Here is a 20,892-nt window from a genome sequence, read left to right on the forward strand (position 1 = left end):
GTTTGCCGTTGCTCTGCAACTTTTTCACTATAGCCACTCCAGTCCTTTTCCTTCTCTTCATTTCTCTTGCTGCTTTGGAAGCATGAAGAAAGATTTCATATGGCAAGGATTGGAGAAAGGTCTTGGCTTTGCCGATGACTCTCCCTTTCCTCTGAAGCTGCCCCCTTTCATGGTGGGAGCACAGGAGATTTCTGCAACATTTCTCATTTCAAATGATACTATACTATTCACATATTTTTATTTGTTCAATAGGAAGACAGGAACAAGGAAATGTACCTCTTATTCCAAAAGAATATGTATTTGACAGGAGTCTTTATTTTGCATAGTTTTTTCAATGCATTCTTTTACTTTGAAAACTTTTGTCCCAAACTTGCTTACTTTTTTAATTGGCTGCAGTGTAGAGAAAAAAATGGGGAGTGATGGAGTATGAAGAAGTAAACTGTAGGGAGAAAGGTGGGCTTTTCTTCTCTCCTCTACAATCCCTTTTTTCAGTAGGCTCCTGGTGTCCACTTTGAATGATACAGGACTAAAGAAAAAAAAATGTCCCATCAAAACCATGTTTGTATCTAGGAAGGGTGTCCTATTGTTATTGACTTTTGGTCAGAGGCTCAAGTCTTTATTGGTGACATTACAGCATACTCCCAAAAAGTACAGTTGGGGAGCATTCTATGCTACCCTTCCCAGGTTCAAGCTTGTGACTGTGAAGTGGAGGCCTTCTGGAAGCACAGCATTACATGCCCAAGCCCCGGACCTATTCTGGAGCCTGGAATTGGGATGTGAACTGAAGTTTGTCCTTGCGATTGCACGATGCTATTGGAGGCTTCCGAGGAGGGTATTTCCTCAAACTCAGAAGGAAGGTTGGTACTTCGATGTGTTGTGTTATCTTTTCAGAGCTCATGGAACACCTAGGAAGGAGAAGGAAAATAGATTAACCTGCTTCCTTTGTACTTGCATGGTCTGAAGGAAATCTCTGGCATGTCAGTCCTGCAAGGATATGTGGACTGGTCACTTTTTTCAGCAAGTGGAATTGTAGAAAACTGGGCCTTAGAAATCCTCTTGGTGAAAGCATAGCTAATTACCTGTCAGTATCACTATTACTCCATTTTCCGTAAATCTAAAAGCTTTCACAAAGATTAACAAAAATAGAATTGTGATTTTTAGAATCGTAGGATTGTAACTTTGGAAGAGACCACAAGGGCCACCTAGTCCAACTGACTACCATACAGGAATAGAAAATGAAAGCACTCCCGACAGATGGCCATCCAGCCTCTGTTTGATTCTATTTCTCCATGTCCTAGTCTCTGGAGGAGTATAAAACATGCTTGTTCCATCTTCAATATGACATCCTTTCAATTATTTAAACATGGTTATCATGTCTCCTCTTAACCTTCTCTTCTCAGATTGGTCACCAGTTTGTCCAGGTTTGAGGACATAACACATGTTTTAAAATCTCTTAGCTGGCTGCCAATTAGCTTGTGTTAGAACACCCATCAACCAGGCTCATATTGACATCTCAGAGAGACTTTACAGCAGCTGCTCTGAAATTGTGGAATGGTCTTCTGGAAGAGATACGTCTTATTACTTCCTTGGGGGCATTTAAGAGGGCACTTAAGATGGATCCTCTCCTCTGGGGTATTAGCTACCCCTCCCAATTTGATGTTATTTGTAAATTTGATAAGCTTGCCCTCTGGTCCATCATCTAAGTAATTGAAAAAGATAATAATACCACTGGGCCCAGGACAGAACCCTCTGGTACCCAAGTAGTCACTTCTCTCCAGAATGAAGACTAGGCACTGGTGAGTACCATTTGGGTTTGGTTGGTCAACCAGTTACAAATCCTTCTAACACTTTGTCTAGTCTATATGTTACTAGTTTGTTTGTAAGAATATGAATATGTTAAAGACCTTACTGCAATCAAGATATGCTAGATCCATAACATTCTCTTCATATACCAAGCTTGTAACTTTAAGATTAGTTAAGATTAGTCTAGCATGATTTGTTTCTGATAAACCCATGTTGAATTTTAGTGATCACAGCATTGCTTTATAAGTGTTTGCAGACTGTCCATTTAATGAGCTGCTCTAGAGTCTTTCTTGATATTAATGGCAGACTAACTAGGTGGTACTTGTTTGGGTCCTCTTTTTCTCCGTTTTGAAGATAGGGGATGACATTTCTTTTCCTCCAGTCTGCTGTGTCTTCTGTTTCCAAGGAGTTCTCAAATATTATTGACAGTGGCTCTGAGATTATTTCTGCCAGTTCTTTTAATATCCTTGGATGTAGCACATTTGGCCCTGGAGACTTGAATTTGTTTAGATTAGCCAGGTGTTCTTGTATTACCTCTTTACCTATTCTGTGTTGCGTTCCCCAACTGCATCCTCTGTTCCATTTTCCCAAGGTTGAGTACTGTTTTCCTTTTTGGAAAAGACTAAGGCTGCTGCTAATAATAATAATAATAATAATAATAATAATAATAATATGTTCAGTAATTCTGCCTTTTCTCTGCCCCCTGTTAGCATTTCACAATTTTCTCCATGCAGTGGTCCTAACACTTCCTTGTTCTACCTTTTGCTACAGACATAACCAAAACACCATCTTTTTATCGTTTTTAACCTCTCTAGCAAGCCTGAGTTTGTTCTGCGTTTTAGCTTTTCTGATTTTGTTCCCCCTTCACATGCTATTCATTTGAATCAATCTTTGATGATTTCCCCCTTTTTCCATTTCTTGTCCCTTTTAAATCTTATCTCATTTGAAAATTCTTCAGGCATCCATTCTGGTTTCTATAGACAACTGTCATTTTTCCTCCCCATTGTAACTGCTTGAAATTGTAACTTCATTATCTCACTTTGAAGAGATAATCCATCAAATTTTACCTGTGGCTTATCCATAGATCATTGCAAAATTCATAATTTTGGCTCCAAAATGTATCTTTGATTTATACAAGAGGTTGACATTGGCATGAATACATACAGTAGTTGTTCTTTCTGAATTTAACCACCATAGAGATTTTGTTTTCTTACATGTGTGAGTAAATACATAAATCATGTAAATTGTGTTACAGTAAGTGTGGGCTGCTGTGCAGGGGACAGGAGGCATTTTTCCTCCCTGTGCCCACATAGTGGGCTGCAACAGCATATTTCAGTGTGCCTAAAATAATGTGGTGTCACGTCTGGCTGGCATTTTGGCTATTTTTCAGCCATTTGTTTTCTTTTTAGGCATGTTTGGGAAAGGTTTGGGTGGCTTTGTGGACTGGGGCAGCCAAACCACTGTATTTTAGGTGCCTTGGGACATTTCTCGGCAAAAGCACCCACAAAATTTGGTTGTACGTTTTTATTTGTTTATTTATTTATTTTCAGTGTCTGGGGCTTTGGTGAACCTATGGAGGTCCCAGGGGCCACACTTAGGAGTCCGAAAGGCCACATGTGGCTAGCAGTTTGTCCATCCCTGTGCTAGAGGAGCTCTCAGCTGATACTTTTGATTAAAAGAAGCAAAATGTTAAAGAATGGAGAAGGTAGAAAGAAACCTTGAAACGTCATGATTCTATTAATTTGTAATGATGATGATAAAAGGCAGAAACAACCTTATAAATGTGTTGGAAGTAGTATAAAAATACAGTTGTTGCCTTGAAAAGAAGTACATTTTAGGATAGCAAATGTATGTGTGTACTGTTCCCAGCATGATTGAAGTGAGACACCAGCTTTCATGGTTTAGATCCCACATCTGTCTAATACTGAGTTTTATTCCACAGAAGCTTGGGCAGTGATAGATGTATTTTTTTCTTCTTTAGAATTTACTGTTAAATGTTATTGCAACAAATTATTGCTACTGCCCCTTTGGAAAAGTTCTGTCACATTTCACATTATGGCAGAAATATGGAAATGGTGTTGCATGGAAGTTATTTCCATTTTGACACTGTTAAAAATGGTAACTCCTAGACTAAAACTTAACTAATATGTAATGAAAAATGGTAAGCCTTTGCAGGTATGTTGCAAGAAATTAAAAGCACTGTTGAATTCCCCAGAGTAGTAACAGGGACAGTTTAATAAGGTCAGAGTATTTGATCTTTGCATTTGTAAGTTTGTTTTTGCTGTGTAGAGGAATGCAGATAAGATGAGGGGAAGAATTAGAAAAGGAGCTATAAGAATAGATACTTGGTCGATTTTAAGCATTCAGTGTGATCACATCAGGAATTAACATAATCATTCAGTATCGTATTTGAGAGTTCATAGAACATTAGTGTAATATTGGGTGACTGAAGAGCAAAGGAAGACTCAGGAATGCTACTTGAGTTGTACCTGAAAAGATACTGAAGGAAAACAATAAAGAAGAAGAAGACGTAATAGTAAAGTGCATCTGCACTATAGGCGGGTACCCCATATGTGGCTTCCAGCTTACTCGGAAGCTGCGCGACGGGAGAATGAATGGTGAACGAATGTCGTGAGCATGAGCCCCATTCAATCAAATGGGACTTGATTTTACGCACTATTCAGCTTATGCAGGGGGGGGGGGTCCAGAACAGATCCCCCGTGTAAGCCAAGGATGCACTGTAATAGTAGTAATTTGCACCAGTATTTATCAAAATAAGGAGTGCACAGGATGGCATGGCCTGATAAAATTAATATTTCAACCATTAATCTGCAGTTTTCGTAAGAGGTTTTTTTTACTAATATTTCATTTGTGAGATTCATAATTTTAGGAGAATGTTGTCAGACCAAAAGCACAGATCAGCAAGGATAATAAAGTTTTTATTTAGATTTAGATTTTTAAAAAGTTGAGCAATTTTTTTCCTGCTTATTGAAAAGATTTGGCATGGAGAATGTGATTAGTTTGCAGTAAAAGAAAGACTGAAAGGAAGTTAATTTTTCATACTGGACTCTCTGTATAATAATAGAAACAGTTGACTTAAACCACATAAAGTTTTAGATTAAGAAGACTGCCTGAAGAGTAGCAGTGCAGCAATTTACATGAAGGAGTTATGGGAACCAGAGAATGGAATAACTGTGATTTACAGATATCAGTGAAAACTGTTACTGTGATTTTAAAATACCTGTGATTCAAAACTGTGATTTTCTGTAATTTTCTGTGATTTCTGTGATTTTCTGTGATTTCTGTGATCTGTACACTATGTTGGAGCTCAGTAACAGAATGAATCACAGTCACAGAAAAAGTAGCAGTTCACAGTTTGGAGCTCAGTAGCAGAATGAATCACAGTCACTGAAAAAGTAGCAGTTCTGTGAAAATCACAGTTTGGAGCTCAAGAGCAGAAAGTGTGGCTGCATCCACACTGCAGAAATAATCCAGTTTGGCACCACTTTAAATGCCATGGCTCAGTGCTATGGAATTCTGGAAACTGTAGTTTTGTGAGTGAGACATTAGGCTTCCCTGTCAACAAGCTCTGGTGCCACAACAAACTACAAATCCCAGGAATCCGTGGGATGGAGCCATGGCACTGAAAGTGATTGAAACTGGATTATTTCCAGTCACTGAAAAAGTAGCAGTTCTGTGAAAATCGGTTTGGAGCTCAGTAGCAGAATGAATCACAGTCACTGAAAAAGTAGCAGTTCTGTGAAAATCACAGTTTGGAGCTCAGTAACAGAATGAATCACAGTCATTGAAAATCACAGTTTGGCCTTCAAGCCAGTCACAGTTCCAAACTGTGACTAGTGAATATCTGTGAAAAAGTAACAGTTCTGTGATTCTATTCCATTCTCTAAATTGGGAACTTGTTTTGTTCCACCAGGATTTTCAGGGGAACAAATGGAATCTCCATTTGTTGAAGGGTGGAGTGCTTCTCTTTAGGTTTCTAGCTGTGCTGCCTTTTAGGATATTCTCCAGTCATTTCCCCCTATTTACTGCACCCTGCATAGTTAGTATTTTATACTCACTGCTTGTTTGGTGAGTTCCCCTGAGATTTTTTTTCCTCCTGTACGTTCTCTTGTATATTTGCAAGCTTGGAGTTACCCTCAGTTTTGTAGTAACCCTTGCTCCTTTTGCTTTCTTAATGCCATTTTGGCTATGTAGGCATTCAAATAACGAGCTCGCTTTTAGTATACACTCTTACCTCGGGTTACGAAATTAATCCGTTCCGCCGCCATTTTCGTAACCCGGAAGTCTTCGTAAGCCGAGAAAGCCATAGGCGCTAATGGAGAGAAGCCGCGATTTGGTGCGAAATAGCGCCGAAAAGCACCAAAAGGTTATTCGTAACCCGGAATAACCTTCGTAACCTGGAAATATTTTTTATTTTATTTTTTTTCGTAACCCGAAAATTTCGTATCCCGGCGCATTCGTATCCCGAGGTAAGAGTGTATATGAATGATGGTGGGCAGGAATCTGTTAGGAATGTTGTGAATTATACATTGAAAATTTTGAACAAATCTCCTTAGGGCAGTTCTTGAAGAAAAGACTCTCACTTAGATAATGTTAGTTGGATAATGTATGGCTAAATTTTGGTTTGAAAGTGAAAGTCATATCTTATGGTAATGAGTCCCTGTACTGGATAATACACTGATAGTAAAGATTTTGTAATGAAATGTTGCAGTGTTGAATGTTCACTTTTCCATTCTATTCCTCTTCTTCCTCAGTTTTTTATCCCCCTCCCAACAGTGTTGCAGCATTTTATACCAATCTGAGCATACTTGATGCTCAGTGGAATCTTGAAATATTTACTTCCTCACCTCAGTATTTTTTTCTAAAGAGTTTTAGTTTTGTTGTTGTTGTTGTTGCTTGATGAGTCACCTTTGAGAACCTTGGTGGATTACTGAGCCTTTTCTCTTTTACACAAATAGTGGCATTTTGTCTACTTAGTACTGACACTTGATGAATTGAGTTTTGTTCTGGTATATATGAGGAAGTTTTATTTTTGGCAGTTACTAGCTCAGGTGGTAGATGGGAAGGTAATTGGTCTCTGCTGATGATCAGGAATGTATCCATCCCGTGATTGAACATGAAAACACAGCTGTGCAGCCAGGTTCTTCATCATGGTTGATCTTTAATGTATCTTTGCAGTTAACTACAAGAAGCCATATTTTTTGTTATATCAGACTTCTCCAATCATTGTGGCTGTACTGGCTGGGTAAGTTGGGAATTGCAGTTCAACACATTTGGAGAGCATCAAGTTGGGGAAGGCTCTGTTGCAAGTTATAATGAACTCAAGAGTTGTGCAGATTATTTTCAGACAGTAATTTTCTTGTTGCTGCTAAGTGCCTAGCTACTAGATAGCTATGGTGTACTTTGTGTTATACTCGCTGTAGAGCAGTGGTTCTCAACCTGGGGATCGAATGACTCTTTCACAGGGGTTGCCTAAGACCATCGGAAAACATATATTTCCAATGGTCTTAGGAACTGAGACATCGCAATTTTATGGCTGAGGGATCACCACACACGAGGAACTGTACTAAAGGATCGTGACATTAGGCAGGTTGAAAACCACTCCTGTAGAGGGCACAAGCTCAGGAATTAGATATGAAAGTTAAGTGTTGCATTCCAAGATAGCAGGTTGTGATGTAGTGGTTTTATATTTTGTTCCTTGCCAGTCGTAGCAGTAAATTTTATGTTAACACACATGACTACATGTCTAGGGCTATTGGCAAAATAAGAGATGAGAAAAGTATTTACTGTAGTGTTTGATATAATTACTAGTATAAGTATATGTTAGTTACTAGTTAAAAGTTTTGTCTTCCCAGATACTGAGATTTGGAAATATCTGTTATGGTTTATAAGACCCAAATTAAGGTCACTCAATTGACAAGCCTATTAATTAATCATTGTGGCTTATTATGTAGGGCATTAATTCATTAGAACTTGAACAGAAATAAACTAATTACCAAAGCATTAATGGTTAAGAAGCAGTGCGATTGAATTCTAAACAGTTATGTCACATTAGCTTTTGTAATAATAATAATAATAGTTGTTGTTGTTGTTGTTGTTATTATTATTATTATTTATATTCTGCTTAATCACTTGGAATCCAAGCGGATTACAACAATAAAACAAGATACAGTTAAAATTATAAAAAACCCTATCCCTTCCCCCCCAGTATAAAAACATAGTAATACTAAAAAGAGATTAAACCAGAAAGATATTAAAACAATAGTATACAATCACAGTTAAAATCAGTGGAAGATTTGTAAAAAAAGAAATGTATAGCAGGGACCAGATAGGATGGAGAAAAGGATGGAGAAAAGGAGGGAGAGAAGTGGAGGGGCCCCCGGAAAATAGGGGTGGACCTAGTCTGAAAAGGCCTGCCAGAAGAGATCCGTCTTAATAGCCTTCTTAAAGGTTTCCAAGGTGGTAATCTGACGGATCTCATCCGGCAGGTCATTCCAGAGTCTAGGAGCAACTGCTGAAAAGGAACGCTGGGTCACTGCCGAAAGTCTAGTCCTCTGGTTGAAGCAGATTCTTCCCAGCAGAACGAAGAGTGTGGGGAGGATGATATGGGAGAAGGCGTTCCTGGAAGAAGCCAGGACCCAAGCCATGTAGGGCCTTAAAGGTTAAAACCAACACTTTGTATCTTGCCCAGAAACTAACAGGCAGCCAGTGAAGGGATTTTAAAACTGGTGTAATGTGGGCAAATCTAGATGTGCCAGTAACCAGCGTGGCCATATTCTGTACCAGTTGAAGTTTCCGAACTTGACACACAGGTAGCCCCGTGTAGAGCGCATTACAAAAGTCGAGCCGAGAGGTTAACAGTGCATGTACTGTACTACTGTTTCAAGGTCTTCCCGCTCCAGGAAGGGGCGCAGTTGGCGTATCAGCCGAAGCTGAAAGCAAGTGCTCCTGACTGTCGCATCCACCGGAGCTGACAGATGTAGAGACGTGTCTAGGAGCACCCCCAAACTGCGGACAGAGTCCTTCAGATGAAGTGTGACCCCATCCAGAACTGTTTGACATAACTCCATTCCAGGATTGGGAGTCCTAATTACTAGTACCTCCGTCTTACCTCGATTCAACTTGAGTTTGTTTTCCTTCATCCAGTCCATTACCAATTCAAGACAGGCATTCAAAGGAGAGATGCCTTCCTTAGTCACTGCATCAGTCTGAGACATAGAGAAATATATTTGGGTGTCATCAGCGTACTGATAACACCCCGCCCCATGTCTCTGGATGATCTCACCCAGCGGCTTCATGTAAATGTGGAACAGCATTGGGGCAGAGTTGCACCTTGAGGGATGCCTGACCTGAGCTCCCTCTTGGTTGAATAACTGTCCCCAAGCGACACCATCTGGAATCTACCCGAGAGGTAGGACAGGAACCACTGCAAAGCAGAGCCTCCAATTCCCAACTCTCTCAGGCGTTCCAGAAGGATACCATGGTCGATGTTATCGAAGGCTGCTCAGAGGTCCAAGAGCACCAGCAGGGTCATATATCCCCTGTTGGTGCCCAGACGGAGATCATCGACTAAGGTGAACAAGGCTGTCTCAACTCCGTAGCTTGCCCTAAAACTGGTTTGAAATGGATCTAGATAATCAGTTTCATCCAAGATTGCTTGGAGTTAAATGGCGACTGCTCTTTCAGTTACCTTTCCCAAAAATGGTAACAATGAAACAGGCCTATAATTATTTCTGTTCAGGGGGTCAAGGGTAGGCTTCTTTAGAAGTGGTTTAACCACTGCCTGCTTAAGGCAAGATGGAAGATAGCCTTCCCTAAAGGATGCATTGATTATGTTCATTAATAGTAACCTAATGGCATCACCCCCCTGGATGGCCAACCAAGTTGGGCAAGGGTCGAGAGAGCAAGTCATCTTTTTCACACAACCAAGAAGCTTGTCTACATCCTCGGTACTAACAAACTCAAATTGATCCAGAGTAACAGTATAGGCTGAGACGCTGGATACCTCTCCTAATGACTCAGTTTCAAAGCCGGCATCCAAATCGGCTCTTATCTGAGAGATTTTGTCTGCGAAGTGATTATTAAAAGCGTCACAGCAGGCTGTTGTAGATTCTAGCAACAGATTCAGGGTGGGGGGTAGTTGAGTTAAACCCCTAACCACCCTGAATAGCTCTGCCAGACAAGACTTCACAGACGCAATAGATGCAGAATAGAAAGACAGCTGCATCTATCACCACACCATAGGATTTAAGATAAATCCTATGGCGTGTCCTGTCAGGTATGAGTTGAGATCTTTGCCAGTCACGCTCAAGTCGTCGTCCAACCCGCTTCATTCTCCTGAGATCTTCAGGAGGGGTTCCAAGGGTTGCGGTTAGGAGCAGGCTGGAAAGGACGCTTGGGAGTGATAGTGTCTATAGCCCTGGTGAGGTTGTTGTTCCAAGTGTTAACCAAGGCTTCAACAGTATCACCGGCATATACCCTAATACCCACTTCTGAGGATTCTTTGCCTAAGAAAACCCTATGAGATTCATGGAGTTGCCATAAGTTGGCAACAGAGACATAGCCAGGATTTTAGGAAGGGGGGGGGGGGGTCCAGACTAAGTGCCACCATTATAATGGGGCTTGGGTGCAGTGGCGCAGCAGCACACACCATTCATTTTTCTAATGGAAGGGGGGGGTCCGGACCCCAAGATCCCCCCCCCCCCAGCTACATCCCTGTTGGCAAGCAACTTGAAGGCAAATACACATACAGGCACAATAAGCAAATAAAAGTATTTGAATTATATTTCAAAGTAAATGTAATTATTTGCTCTTGTCCAAAATCCTGAGAAGTAGTCCAACCACTTAGGATTTTGTTCTACTACCATACAGTAGAAAAATATTAGAACAGTTAAAAGAACATAGTCATATGTCAGTTTAAAGACAGACTGTGGTGATACAAGCTTTCATGGTTTAGATCCCACATCTGTCTAATACTGAGTTTTATTCCACAGAAGCTTGGGCAGTGATAGATGTATTTTTTTCTTCTTTAGAATTTACTGTTAAATGTTATTACAACAAATTATTGCTACTGCCCCTTTGGAATAGAATACAAAATCTGTTTCTTATGTTCAATGTAGGTTGCACAACTGGAGTATTTGCTGTTAAACATGGTGTGTCTATACATAAAGTAACTGGGAAGCAATGCTTTCACTTGAACCATTGCTGTCAAATGATATAGTACAGTCAGCCTTCCTTATCCACCGATTTTTTATCCACAGATTCAAGCATCCATGGCTTGAATGCACTTAGTAGTTGCCTTACAAATTGCCACACACACATTTCCAGGGTTAGAAGAAATGAGTAGGGGTATGGTTGTTTTGTTGCTGAGGTGTCATGGGTATCCAGACTATAGCAACTGCCCTGCCAGCCCTTCTCATAGTAGAGACCAGCTAGACAGCATTGTTTGTGGCCAACAAGTTACTGAGAAGGCCTACCCCCTTATTTTTTTTTTTTATCTTTTGCTTTGGCTAGCTAACCAGTCAAACTGTCAACTCCTATGACTGGTCAGCACTGACAGTAGTGCAAATGAGGTGTCAGGACTGCTAGTAATGTGTGATTTCTCAGAAAATTGTGAACATTAGAGCATAGTTCAGTGACACATTTCATTTCTTTTGTTCTTCTCTTTGTCGGTTTCATGTTTGATTTTAAGTAATAGTTGATGTTCTTCAGCATATTATGTTGACAAAAAGTGTGTTCTCACCTACACCCATCCTCAAAACATGATGTCTGAACAAATGTACAAAAGAATATTGATTAAAATATATTGTCATCAGGTACAATGTGAAGTGACTATGAGAATATTGACTCATTCTGTTGTTTATCCCTCATTGTGCATAAATGCTACTTATGGGCTTTTTATCCATTTGGCCCAGTATGATCTGTCTGGTAGTAATTCTTCATGAGCTCAGGTACAAAGACTATTTTATTAATTTTGCTTTTATTTTATATACAGAGCATGGAAAGGGAAGGGTTTTTTTAATTTTTATTTGTTTATTTATTTATTTGCATGCCACCTGATATATTTAACTTTGGACACTGAAAGCTGTCTTAGGAATCTTAGGAATAATAAGATATGCTTCTTTTTAGTCTGTCATTGAAGTATAACACTCATAGATACCTCAAGTTCTACTGTTTCCAGTGGTGGCATGCACAACTGTGTTGGTGCAGTCACATGCACTCAGTGCCTTTGGGGAGAATGGAGTAGGGCCATCCATGGATGCTCCAATTTGCAGATGGCAAATATGTGGAAGAGGAGAACCAATTGTATACAAAAACATAGGTAGCAGAAAAGAAAATAATCAAAAATCCACATTAGTATAAAATTTTCATGCGTTCTTTTGGTTGGCCTAGTTAAGATTTTACACCTTAATATGGCTGCCTTTGTTTTTTGTGTACTGTTGTAACCTTGATTACCAGAATACCAAATAGAGTTATAGTCACCTTCTTAGCCTGTTTAAAAGTAAGTGATTCACAATAAGGTATCACAGGATATATATTTTTAAGTGTGTAAGATTTTGAGAATGAATTTTGCTTATAACGTGGAAGAAGTGATATTTAGGCAGCAGTCACAAATCCATGTAACTGGGAGTAAGTCCACTAATCTTAATCCATTTGAATTAATTTGATGTATGTATGTTACCACATCATGAAAATGAGTGGACACAGTTTCACCAAAACTGGAGGATTTGTGTAGGATGGTCTAAAACATAGTCTCTGTGGGGTACACAAAATTCATTCTGAGGATGCTGAGTAGTGTGACAAAAATGTTGTCAAAATGAAGTTGAAACGTTAAATTTAAAAAAAAATATCATAACTACAGAAAATTTAAGTGTCTCTTACAGTATCATGTTTGTAAAGAAAATGTAAGTGTCTGTTAATGCATCATGTTTGGACAGATTCTCACCAAATTTGGCACGATGTTGGGAATAGTCTGACAGACTATGTGGTGTAACAGAAATCATTTGGGAAGGCCCAGGGGAGCATCCCAGTGTTGTTGTTTTTTATTCATACAACATGGTGTGTTTGACATCTAATAGACAGGCATGCTGTCTCACAAACAACTAACACTCATGTTCAGTACGATGAATATCTGAGCACCAAAGAGATAGGCACTTATCCTCCATAGCAGTTCCAACTGAACAGTCATTAACAATTCCCTGAAGCAATGTAGGTTGCTACAACTAACTTACACATGACTAATTTATACATAATTCTGATTAGACATGTGTGGCAGTATCATGTTAAAATCACTTATGTAATTGTTGAAAGCGAGTTAGATACAAAGATACAGCAAAATCCACAAAACAGTGATACCTTTATTGTGTCAATTAAAATGCACAATGACACTTAATTCTTATTGAAATACACAATAACTTGCCATTTTACAGTAGCATAATTATGAATTTATCTGGGATTAAAACTATAGCATTTTTAATATGAAGCCTCTGAAACAATCAAGTCAGATAAGCCTTACGTAAGCCAACACAAATATTTTGAAAACTTCTTCCAAAGGCCCAGGGATGATTTTGTTTCCCCTTACAACAGCCTCCACTTTTCTTATGATTTCTATTTTGGTTTCCAAACTTTAACATGATGCAGCCTTATCTGCCCCTCCCCCCCCCCCTTTACTCTTTTTCACTGTTCACATGTGTTCAGTAAGGGATTCTGTAAGTAGCCAGTGGTTACCTTGTCTGTTGTAGGCAGGGAAATATATCCACAGTAGGTCTGACTATAGTTTCCCAGCTACAGAGTCTAAAATAATCTTCCCACAGTTCACTATAGGTAAAAAAAAAAGCAGGGAGCTTTCCAGTTTGGCTGTCCAGGCAACTCAGCAATGAAATGGCAAACAACCTCTAGCTTTCCTTATGACCTAGGGGCTAGAGAAAGGGCAGGGGTTGTGGTACAATTGCCAGGAAAGTCCCCATTGCTGTGACATTGGGAGGAAAAGATGACAGCTTGCCAGAGAATAGTAGGGCATTCACTATGACATGTCAAAATTGGCTATGGCTGATTTTTTTAAAATGTAGCCTCCAGTCTTTAACATAAATACAGTGTAACACTGAACTCGGTGAAATTTGTTTCCGTTTCCTTTTTGTAAGCATAGGCTTAGGTTGAAAGAAATTTCAGTGTGTTTCTGTCTGGAGAGAATATACTTTTAAATTTTGCAGTTTAAAAATTTGCAACAGAGTTTTTAGCTAGAATATAAAAAGTCTGTATCCTCAGCATGGGGGTGATAGAATGCACTAAGTAATAATAAAGAATAGCCTTTATACTTGAATATTTTCCTTTACTTAGTTATACCTTCTGCTTTAATAGGTAAGGCTCTCAAGTAGCTTGTGTTTCAGTAAAAATAAGACTGACCTCCTTCTGTTTTAAAAGCCATGACACAAAAAGGAAAGTGGGGTAGGGAGGGAAATTGGAAAAAAAAACACTCAGGCATATCTAAAGTCATGAGGGTCATATAGTGACCAGAATTGGCGTAATTGCAGTGATGTAGTGATGTGGTGGTGTTGGTTTTTTAAAAAAACGTAACAGCCTTGTATAGCAGCAGCTGAAGGAATAGAGGATCCTAGTTCCAATATATTCCCATATATTCCGCTAGAACATTCCTATCTGGCTTTTCTTTTTAAAGTGAATGAGAAACAGTTTCTGTGACAGATTTTAAATAACAAAGTAGTCCATGAGGAAACACTGTAAGCCAGCAGTCCCCCCAAATTTCATTTTTATGTAACATAAAAAATTGTAACTTGCAACAGTTGGCTCTTAGAATTAGTAAGTTTCCTCTTTCATGGAACAACAGTGTTAGGGAAAATAGGGCACTGGACTGCAGAACAAACTTAGGTTGTGGAATAGTGGCACTGATAGCAATAGTCTGAATATCAATGATAGTTGCAGTTTCATGTGTTGAATATATTTTGGTATGTTCTTCTAGTACTGTGTGAAAGATTAGAATAGAAGCAGAAATATTAAGAACTTTCAGAGCATCATTTTTTTCTTCTGTTTTGGGGAATATGTGTGCCACCGTAACCTTATTATGTTCAGAGCCCAGTTCAGCCATTTCATCATTATCATTCAAATTTATATTTATAAATATACAAATGGGTTCTAGAGCAGATCAAGCAAGAAATCTCCATGGAAGCAAAGATGACAAAACAGAGACTGTCGTACTTTGGACACTTCATGAAAAGGCACGACTCATTGGAAAAAAATAATGCTAGGAAAGGTGGAGGGAAGTAGAAAGAAAGGAAAGCTGCATGCTAGATTGATGGACTCTGCTAAGGAGTCATGGGTATGAGTTTGCAAGAACCAAGCCTAACAGTGGAGGACAGGGAGTCTTGGAGATGTCTCATCCACTGGGTCGCCATGCGTCTAGCTCGACTTGAGGGTGGTTAACAACAACCAACAATATTTATAATATGAAAGTTATAAGGTGGTCATTTTGACAAAGCAATTTTTAAAAGATGAATATAAAATAGATACATAGATGCAGATTTACAAAGTAAACTTTTCAAGACTTCTTGATCATTATGAAACTATAGAAGGCAGTAATTCTTAGTACCTCCATATCTAATAGGAGCCACTCCCCCATTCTGCTGGTGCTGAATTTATCACTGCAGCAGAAAAATCTTTCCTTTAAAACAAATCTGCCCTGTTAGACACTTCTGGAAGTTGAGTCCGACTCATAAATAATGTGTATAGGGGCCATATTCCTTGTCTTGAGAGAGAAAATGTGTGTAGAGGATGTCTTTTACTGTAGCAGATTCAGCAGTAATAGCAGCACAACAAATCCAGGCAGCTCTGGTGACCCAGGAGCACAACAATTACTAGGGTATGAGGCATGTGCATCAACAGTCTTTGTATAAAGTGAAACTGCAATAATACGAACTGCAAGTGTACTGTCTGTTTTGACTGCCATTGTTTGTTAAAGGACTCAACAGTAGTGTGTGTATACGTTTACTTTTTCATTTGAGATATTTAACTAGAAACATGAGGAATTAACATTTAATAGGTATACCTGAATTAATGAAGGTAGGTGTGTTCCTGGAAGTACTTTAACAAAAAGAATTACAGTGGGCCCTCCCGTTACGTGGGGGAATGCGTTCCGGATCCCTCCACGTAAGGGGAAATCCGCATATGCTCATGTATGTGCCCACGGCTTGGGGTAACGCATGCACCATTACTTTGATTGATGTGCGGCTTTCACGTAAACTGCAAGTTGCATATAGTGCGTCTGTGTATGGTGCGGGTGGACTGTACAGTTGTCTCCACATTTGCTGGGGTTAGGGGTGAAGGATCCCTGTGAATGTGGAAAAATCACAAGTAAAAAAACTATTCTTTTTATCTGAGATAACACCTCTCTAGAAATCTCCTGGTCCTCCAGTGCAACTCTGTGGTCAACATCTGCCAGAGGTTGATCATAGAATCATGCTGGAGGACCTACAAATGCCTAGAGAAGTATTTTCTCTAGCAGCTTCTAGGTTCCCCAGCACAACTGTATGGTCAACATCTGTCAGTGTTGTGCTGGTAGATCTAGAGCTTCCTAGAGAGAACATATTAATCAAAATTGCAAATAATCAAAGCTGCACATGTAGAGGGCCAACTGAAATTGGCCTTTTTGGCTGAGGTTGATGAATGCTGTAGCTGGAAATATGGAGAGAGCCAAAGTTTTAGACTTGGACATTTAACAGTAACATAAAGGCATAACAACTCTCCTGGTGGTTTTACTCTCACTGTAATGTTGTGTCCTGGTAGCTCTAACAGGGCAATAGAAGTAGATTTTGCAACAATCAGACCAAAAGTTGAACTGTTATACTTCAGTTAATGAAGTAGATGTGTTTCTGGGCATTATTTCTTTAACAGAAGATTTGTACTAGAAGCAGAAATAAATTAGAAAGAATAGAGATAGGTTACTGCATCACACAAAAAAAGAGCACTTAAACATGTTTTTGCAGAGTTTTTATTCAAAACTAACAATATGCAGGTCAAGTAATTCTTTCATAAATAAATAACAACTTTGAACTTTCTAGAGCATTTGAAGGTGGGTTACAGACCACCGCCGCCGCTTGCTCCGTGAGGGAGCCGTAGCAGCCACACCGCGCGGAGCAAAAAAGGAGCTCCAAAATGGAGCTCCTTCTTGCGGCACCTCTATGACGTCGGAGGTGCCGCTGGCGCATTCGCGACATCATAGGCGCCGCGACACGTCTGGACGCTATGCGTCCAAGATGTAAAGATGGCGGCGCCTGTATGAACAGGGCGCTGCCATTTTGTACGTATTCCATACGTACTAGGGTTAGGGGGGTGCGGAAGCACCGCCCCTTCCTAACCCTAATACGTATGGAATACGTATTTTTTGGAGGTCTGTAACCCGCCGAAGTCTTCTTTCAAAAATGTAGTCAGAGATCACTTTTTTTTCACCCAGCCTCCATTTTTCAGCCTTTGCTTTTCTTATGATTAATGTTTTGGTGACCAAACATAGATCTGTGTTATTCTTTTAACATGCTGGATATAGCAGGTGAGTCAGACTAACCTGTTCTTCCCTTTTCTCTTGCTGTTCAGACATGCTCAGTAAGGGATTCTGAGTTTGATTCTGTCTGCCTTGATTATTGTAGGCAGGCATGCATAGCTGTTGTTGTTGTGTACCTTCAAGTCATTTCCAACTTATGACAATCCTAAATTGATGCTATTATGGGTTTTTTTTTGGCAGGTTTCTTCAGAGGGGGTTGCCATTGCCATCCTCTGTGGCTGACATAGTGACTTTCCCAATGTCACCCAGTGGGTTTCATGGCTCCGCAGGGATTCGAACTCTGGTCTCCAGAGTCCTAGTCCAGTGCTCATCCCACTATGCTACACTACTTTAATTATGTTTTAACTTTTGTATGAAATGTTTTTAAATTGTATTATGATTTTTAAATGTTGTACGCCACCTTTGATTCCATGCTGGGAGTAATGTGGGAAATAAATAAATAGACTTGCAACAAAACTTTGGGATTTAACACTATCTTGTGTGGAATTTGGCTATGGTAAATAGCCATGTTTAATCTTTAAATTTCTTTAAGAGATGCCTCAACATTCTAATGACATCACAGACTATTCTTGTGCCCCCTTGGTAACCATATTAGCATGCCAAGCTTCTATATGGGTGGTGAATACATGTTTAATGAAGGTAGTTTTTTGTCAGACTATCTAATAATCATTTCAAAGGGTTCATAGAAAAAAGCTTTGTAAAGAAAACATTTCAGAGGTAACAGTTTATTGCAGATCATTGAGAAAGAAACCTGTAATTGCTGGGTAGCATATAGTTTACAAAACTAAACTGAACTATCAGAAGTCTCCCTGAAACATCAATTATGCATTGCCTCATTTGATGTGTCGTTACTGTATTGTTGTGCCTTAAGTTCCTTGTTGTTCACATCACTCTTTAAGCGTGCTAGGTTGGAAAAGTAGAATTTTTATTGCTTCAGAGGCATGTGGTGGTGGTTTTTCACCAAGTCCCTTGCATATATATATATATATATATATTTGGCACTGGTGGTAAGATGTTACATATATCTGAGGTTCTGAAGACAGTGCAAGGCTGTGTATCGAGTTTACACTTAAAGTGTGCCATCGCTTGGAAGTCTTGTTATTTGGTTAAGAAGACAATACATTTTTATATATGCGGCTTACTCTAAGCAAATTAATCATTTTCAAGACTATCCCATAGGTTTTACTAACTTCTTTGCAAAAGTAGTTACCATAAGGACCTTTGACAGTGTTAGTTATTAGAAAAACACATATATAAAGTTATTTTTAGAGCAATTGTCTTGACATTAAGTTGCATATTTTGACTATAATTGCATTTCAGATTTATTTCTAAGCATCCATTGTTGTTGTGGTGGTGTGTCTTCAAGTTTTTTCTGACTTATGGTGACTCTAAGGTGAAACGATCATGGGGTTTTTTGGAGGGTTCAAGTTTGTTCAGTGGGGGTTTGCCATTGCCATTCTGATGTAGCTGGTGTAGGTTATGTTAAATTACCTAAGATATAGCATTACAGTGAGAAATAGTTTGTGCAGTCTTATAATTTCGTTTGATATTTCACAGTGCTAAGGAGACATCTAGGTGTATGTATGCTCATTTATGGCAGGAAATACTACCAGTACAACATTATTTCCTAGTTACTGTGTTTCTGAATACATGTGTGCTCACAGAGAGTCTGTTCATGCCAATCTTTGTTTAAATAACTTGTTTGCTTAATCTAGCAGTGGGGAACGTTTGGTTTTCCAGATATTTTAGAATAGAACTCTGACACTTCATTATCATTATTAGCCATGCTGAGTGGGACTGATGGGAGTTGTAAGCTTGGAGAGCCAAAGGTTCCCTAACTTTGGCTTATGGTTCATATGTAGAAATGTCAAAGTGCTATAATCCAAATTTTTATAAACTTTGTGGAAATATAATGGAATTGACTGAATATATCCTTTAAACAGGAGTGAAAACTGCTCATTATGGCTAGGGGTAGTTATGTTCACCAGTAATTTATGTAATAGAAGTAACATGGATGATGAAACTATTACCTGGAGTAATTGTAGATTGCTGGTTTGGTACCAGTTTTTCATTGAGCAGATTATCTCTTGGGTCCTGGTAGGTTTGTTTTGTTTTTATATATTAATTTATATTCTGGTTTTCCTTCAAGATCAGTTCTTTAATGAGTAAAGTTGATGGGAGTTTAAACCCAGAAAAGCTTTTATCATGTCTCAGTGTAATCCAGACTTTTCTGTGGACACAGATATATTTCAGTAAGTTAAAAACAAATGATTCACTCATGATTCAGAGCAGTACCTTTTGTTATATATTGGGCTTGGTATTGTCATAGGACTAAGCTGAGTAGTTGGTTATACCATTGAGGCCAAGATTGCTGCTGCTGTGTATGATAGTTTATGGAGGGAAATTTGTAGTAGCACATAAAATTTTCAAGAGATTCCACTTGCATATACTGAAAATGAATCATTTCATTTTGTGTTACTCTATGTTTGATAACTCACATGTGGGAACTGGTTACATTGCAAGTTATTTTGATTGAACTAATATAAGAGTTCTGTCTGTGGGGTTACATCTGTGATTGCTCGTTTACATACACAAGTCACCTCTCCAAGTCATTCAGTCATGGATCTGTGCACATGTGAACTGTGCTACTTATTTTGAGGAAGAAATGGCTAGTATGTTAAGACAGATTTTTTACAGTTTGAAGATCTGTTAGTATTAACTACTTGAGAATTAGTAATGCAGCATATATCAGGCTTGCTTCACCTGCCAATCTGGAACAGCTTCTGAAAATTAGGTAAACATGGGTTATGAGTAATATAACAGTTTTGAAAAGTTCATCATTTTGGAAACTTGTAGCTCAAGTGATGTTTGAATTAGTTTTATTTTCCTTTCTGTCTCTTTGCAGATGACCATGGATGAAAAATATGTGAACAGCATTTGGGATCTTCTAAAAAATGCAATCCAAGAGATTCAGCGTAAGAACAACAGTGGTCTCAGTTTTGAGGAACTGTATAGGAATGCATATACAATGGTATTACATAAACATGGAGAGAAGCTATACACTGGACTACGAGAAGTTGTTACGGAACATCTCATAAACAAGGTATTGGAGCACAATCAGCATCATATAGAAGATGAAAGATTATATACAAAAAATATACATGGCTGCCTTTAGATAATTATATACAGATTTCTACTTAATATGAATTATGATGGCTTTCTAGCATGTTTATAAACAGTGGGAGGAGGAAGTGCAAAATTTAGCAGTGTGCTTTCTCTTCACACTTACTTAAACTGTTACTCATACAAACTATCAAACACTTTAAATTTGTAGTGTTTTATAGTCTTGTTAGTGTTTGCACATGCAAGTACATTATTATCTATTTAAGTGTCCCAATTTTATAGGTGAATCAGAGGCTGAGATAGTTGTATTCGGGTGAAACACTGGACCATGGTTTGACAGTATAGACTGCAGCAGTTTCTGGCTTCAGTATTTCACAAGA

General features: G+C 38.9%; 1 protein-coding gene across 1 annotated transcript in view; it reads left to right on the forward strand.

Moving 5' to 3' along the window:
• The window catches only part of LOC149318197 (cullin-3), an 87,212-nt gene that overhangs the window by 6,069 nt on the left and 60,251 nt on the right, over window positions 1–20,892 (forward strand). Inside the window, exon 2 of the mRNA XM_089509220.1 lies at window positions 20,295–20,492. Within this exon, the coding sequence (XP_089365346.1) occupies window positions 20,295–20,492 (198 nt within the window). The remainder of the gene's footprint in view (window positions 1–20,294; window positions 20,493–20,892) is intronic.

Source organism: Sceloporus occidentalis, unplaced genomic scaffold (genome assembly GCF_023333645.1).
Source record: "Sceloporus occidentalis isolate IW3139 unplaced genomic scaffold, rSceOcc1.0.p SCAF_2, whole genome shotgun sequence".
In the NCBI taxonomy this organism is placed as follows: Eukaryota; Metazoa; Chordata; class Lepidosauria; order Squamata; family Phrynosomatidae; genus Sceloporus; species Sceloporus occidentalis.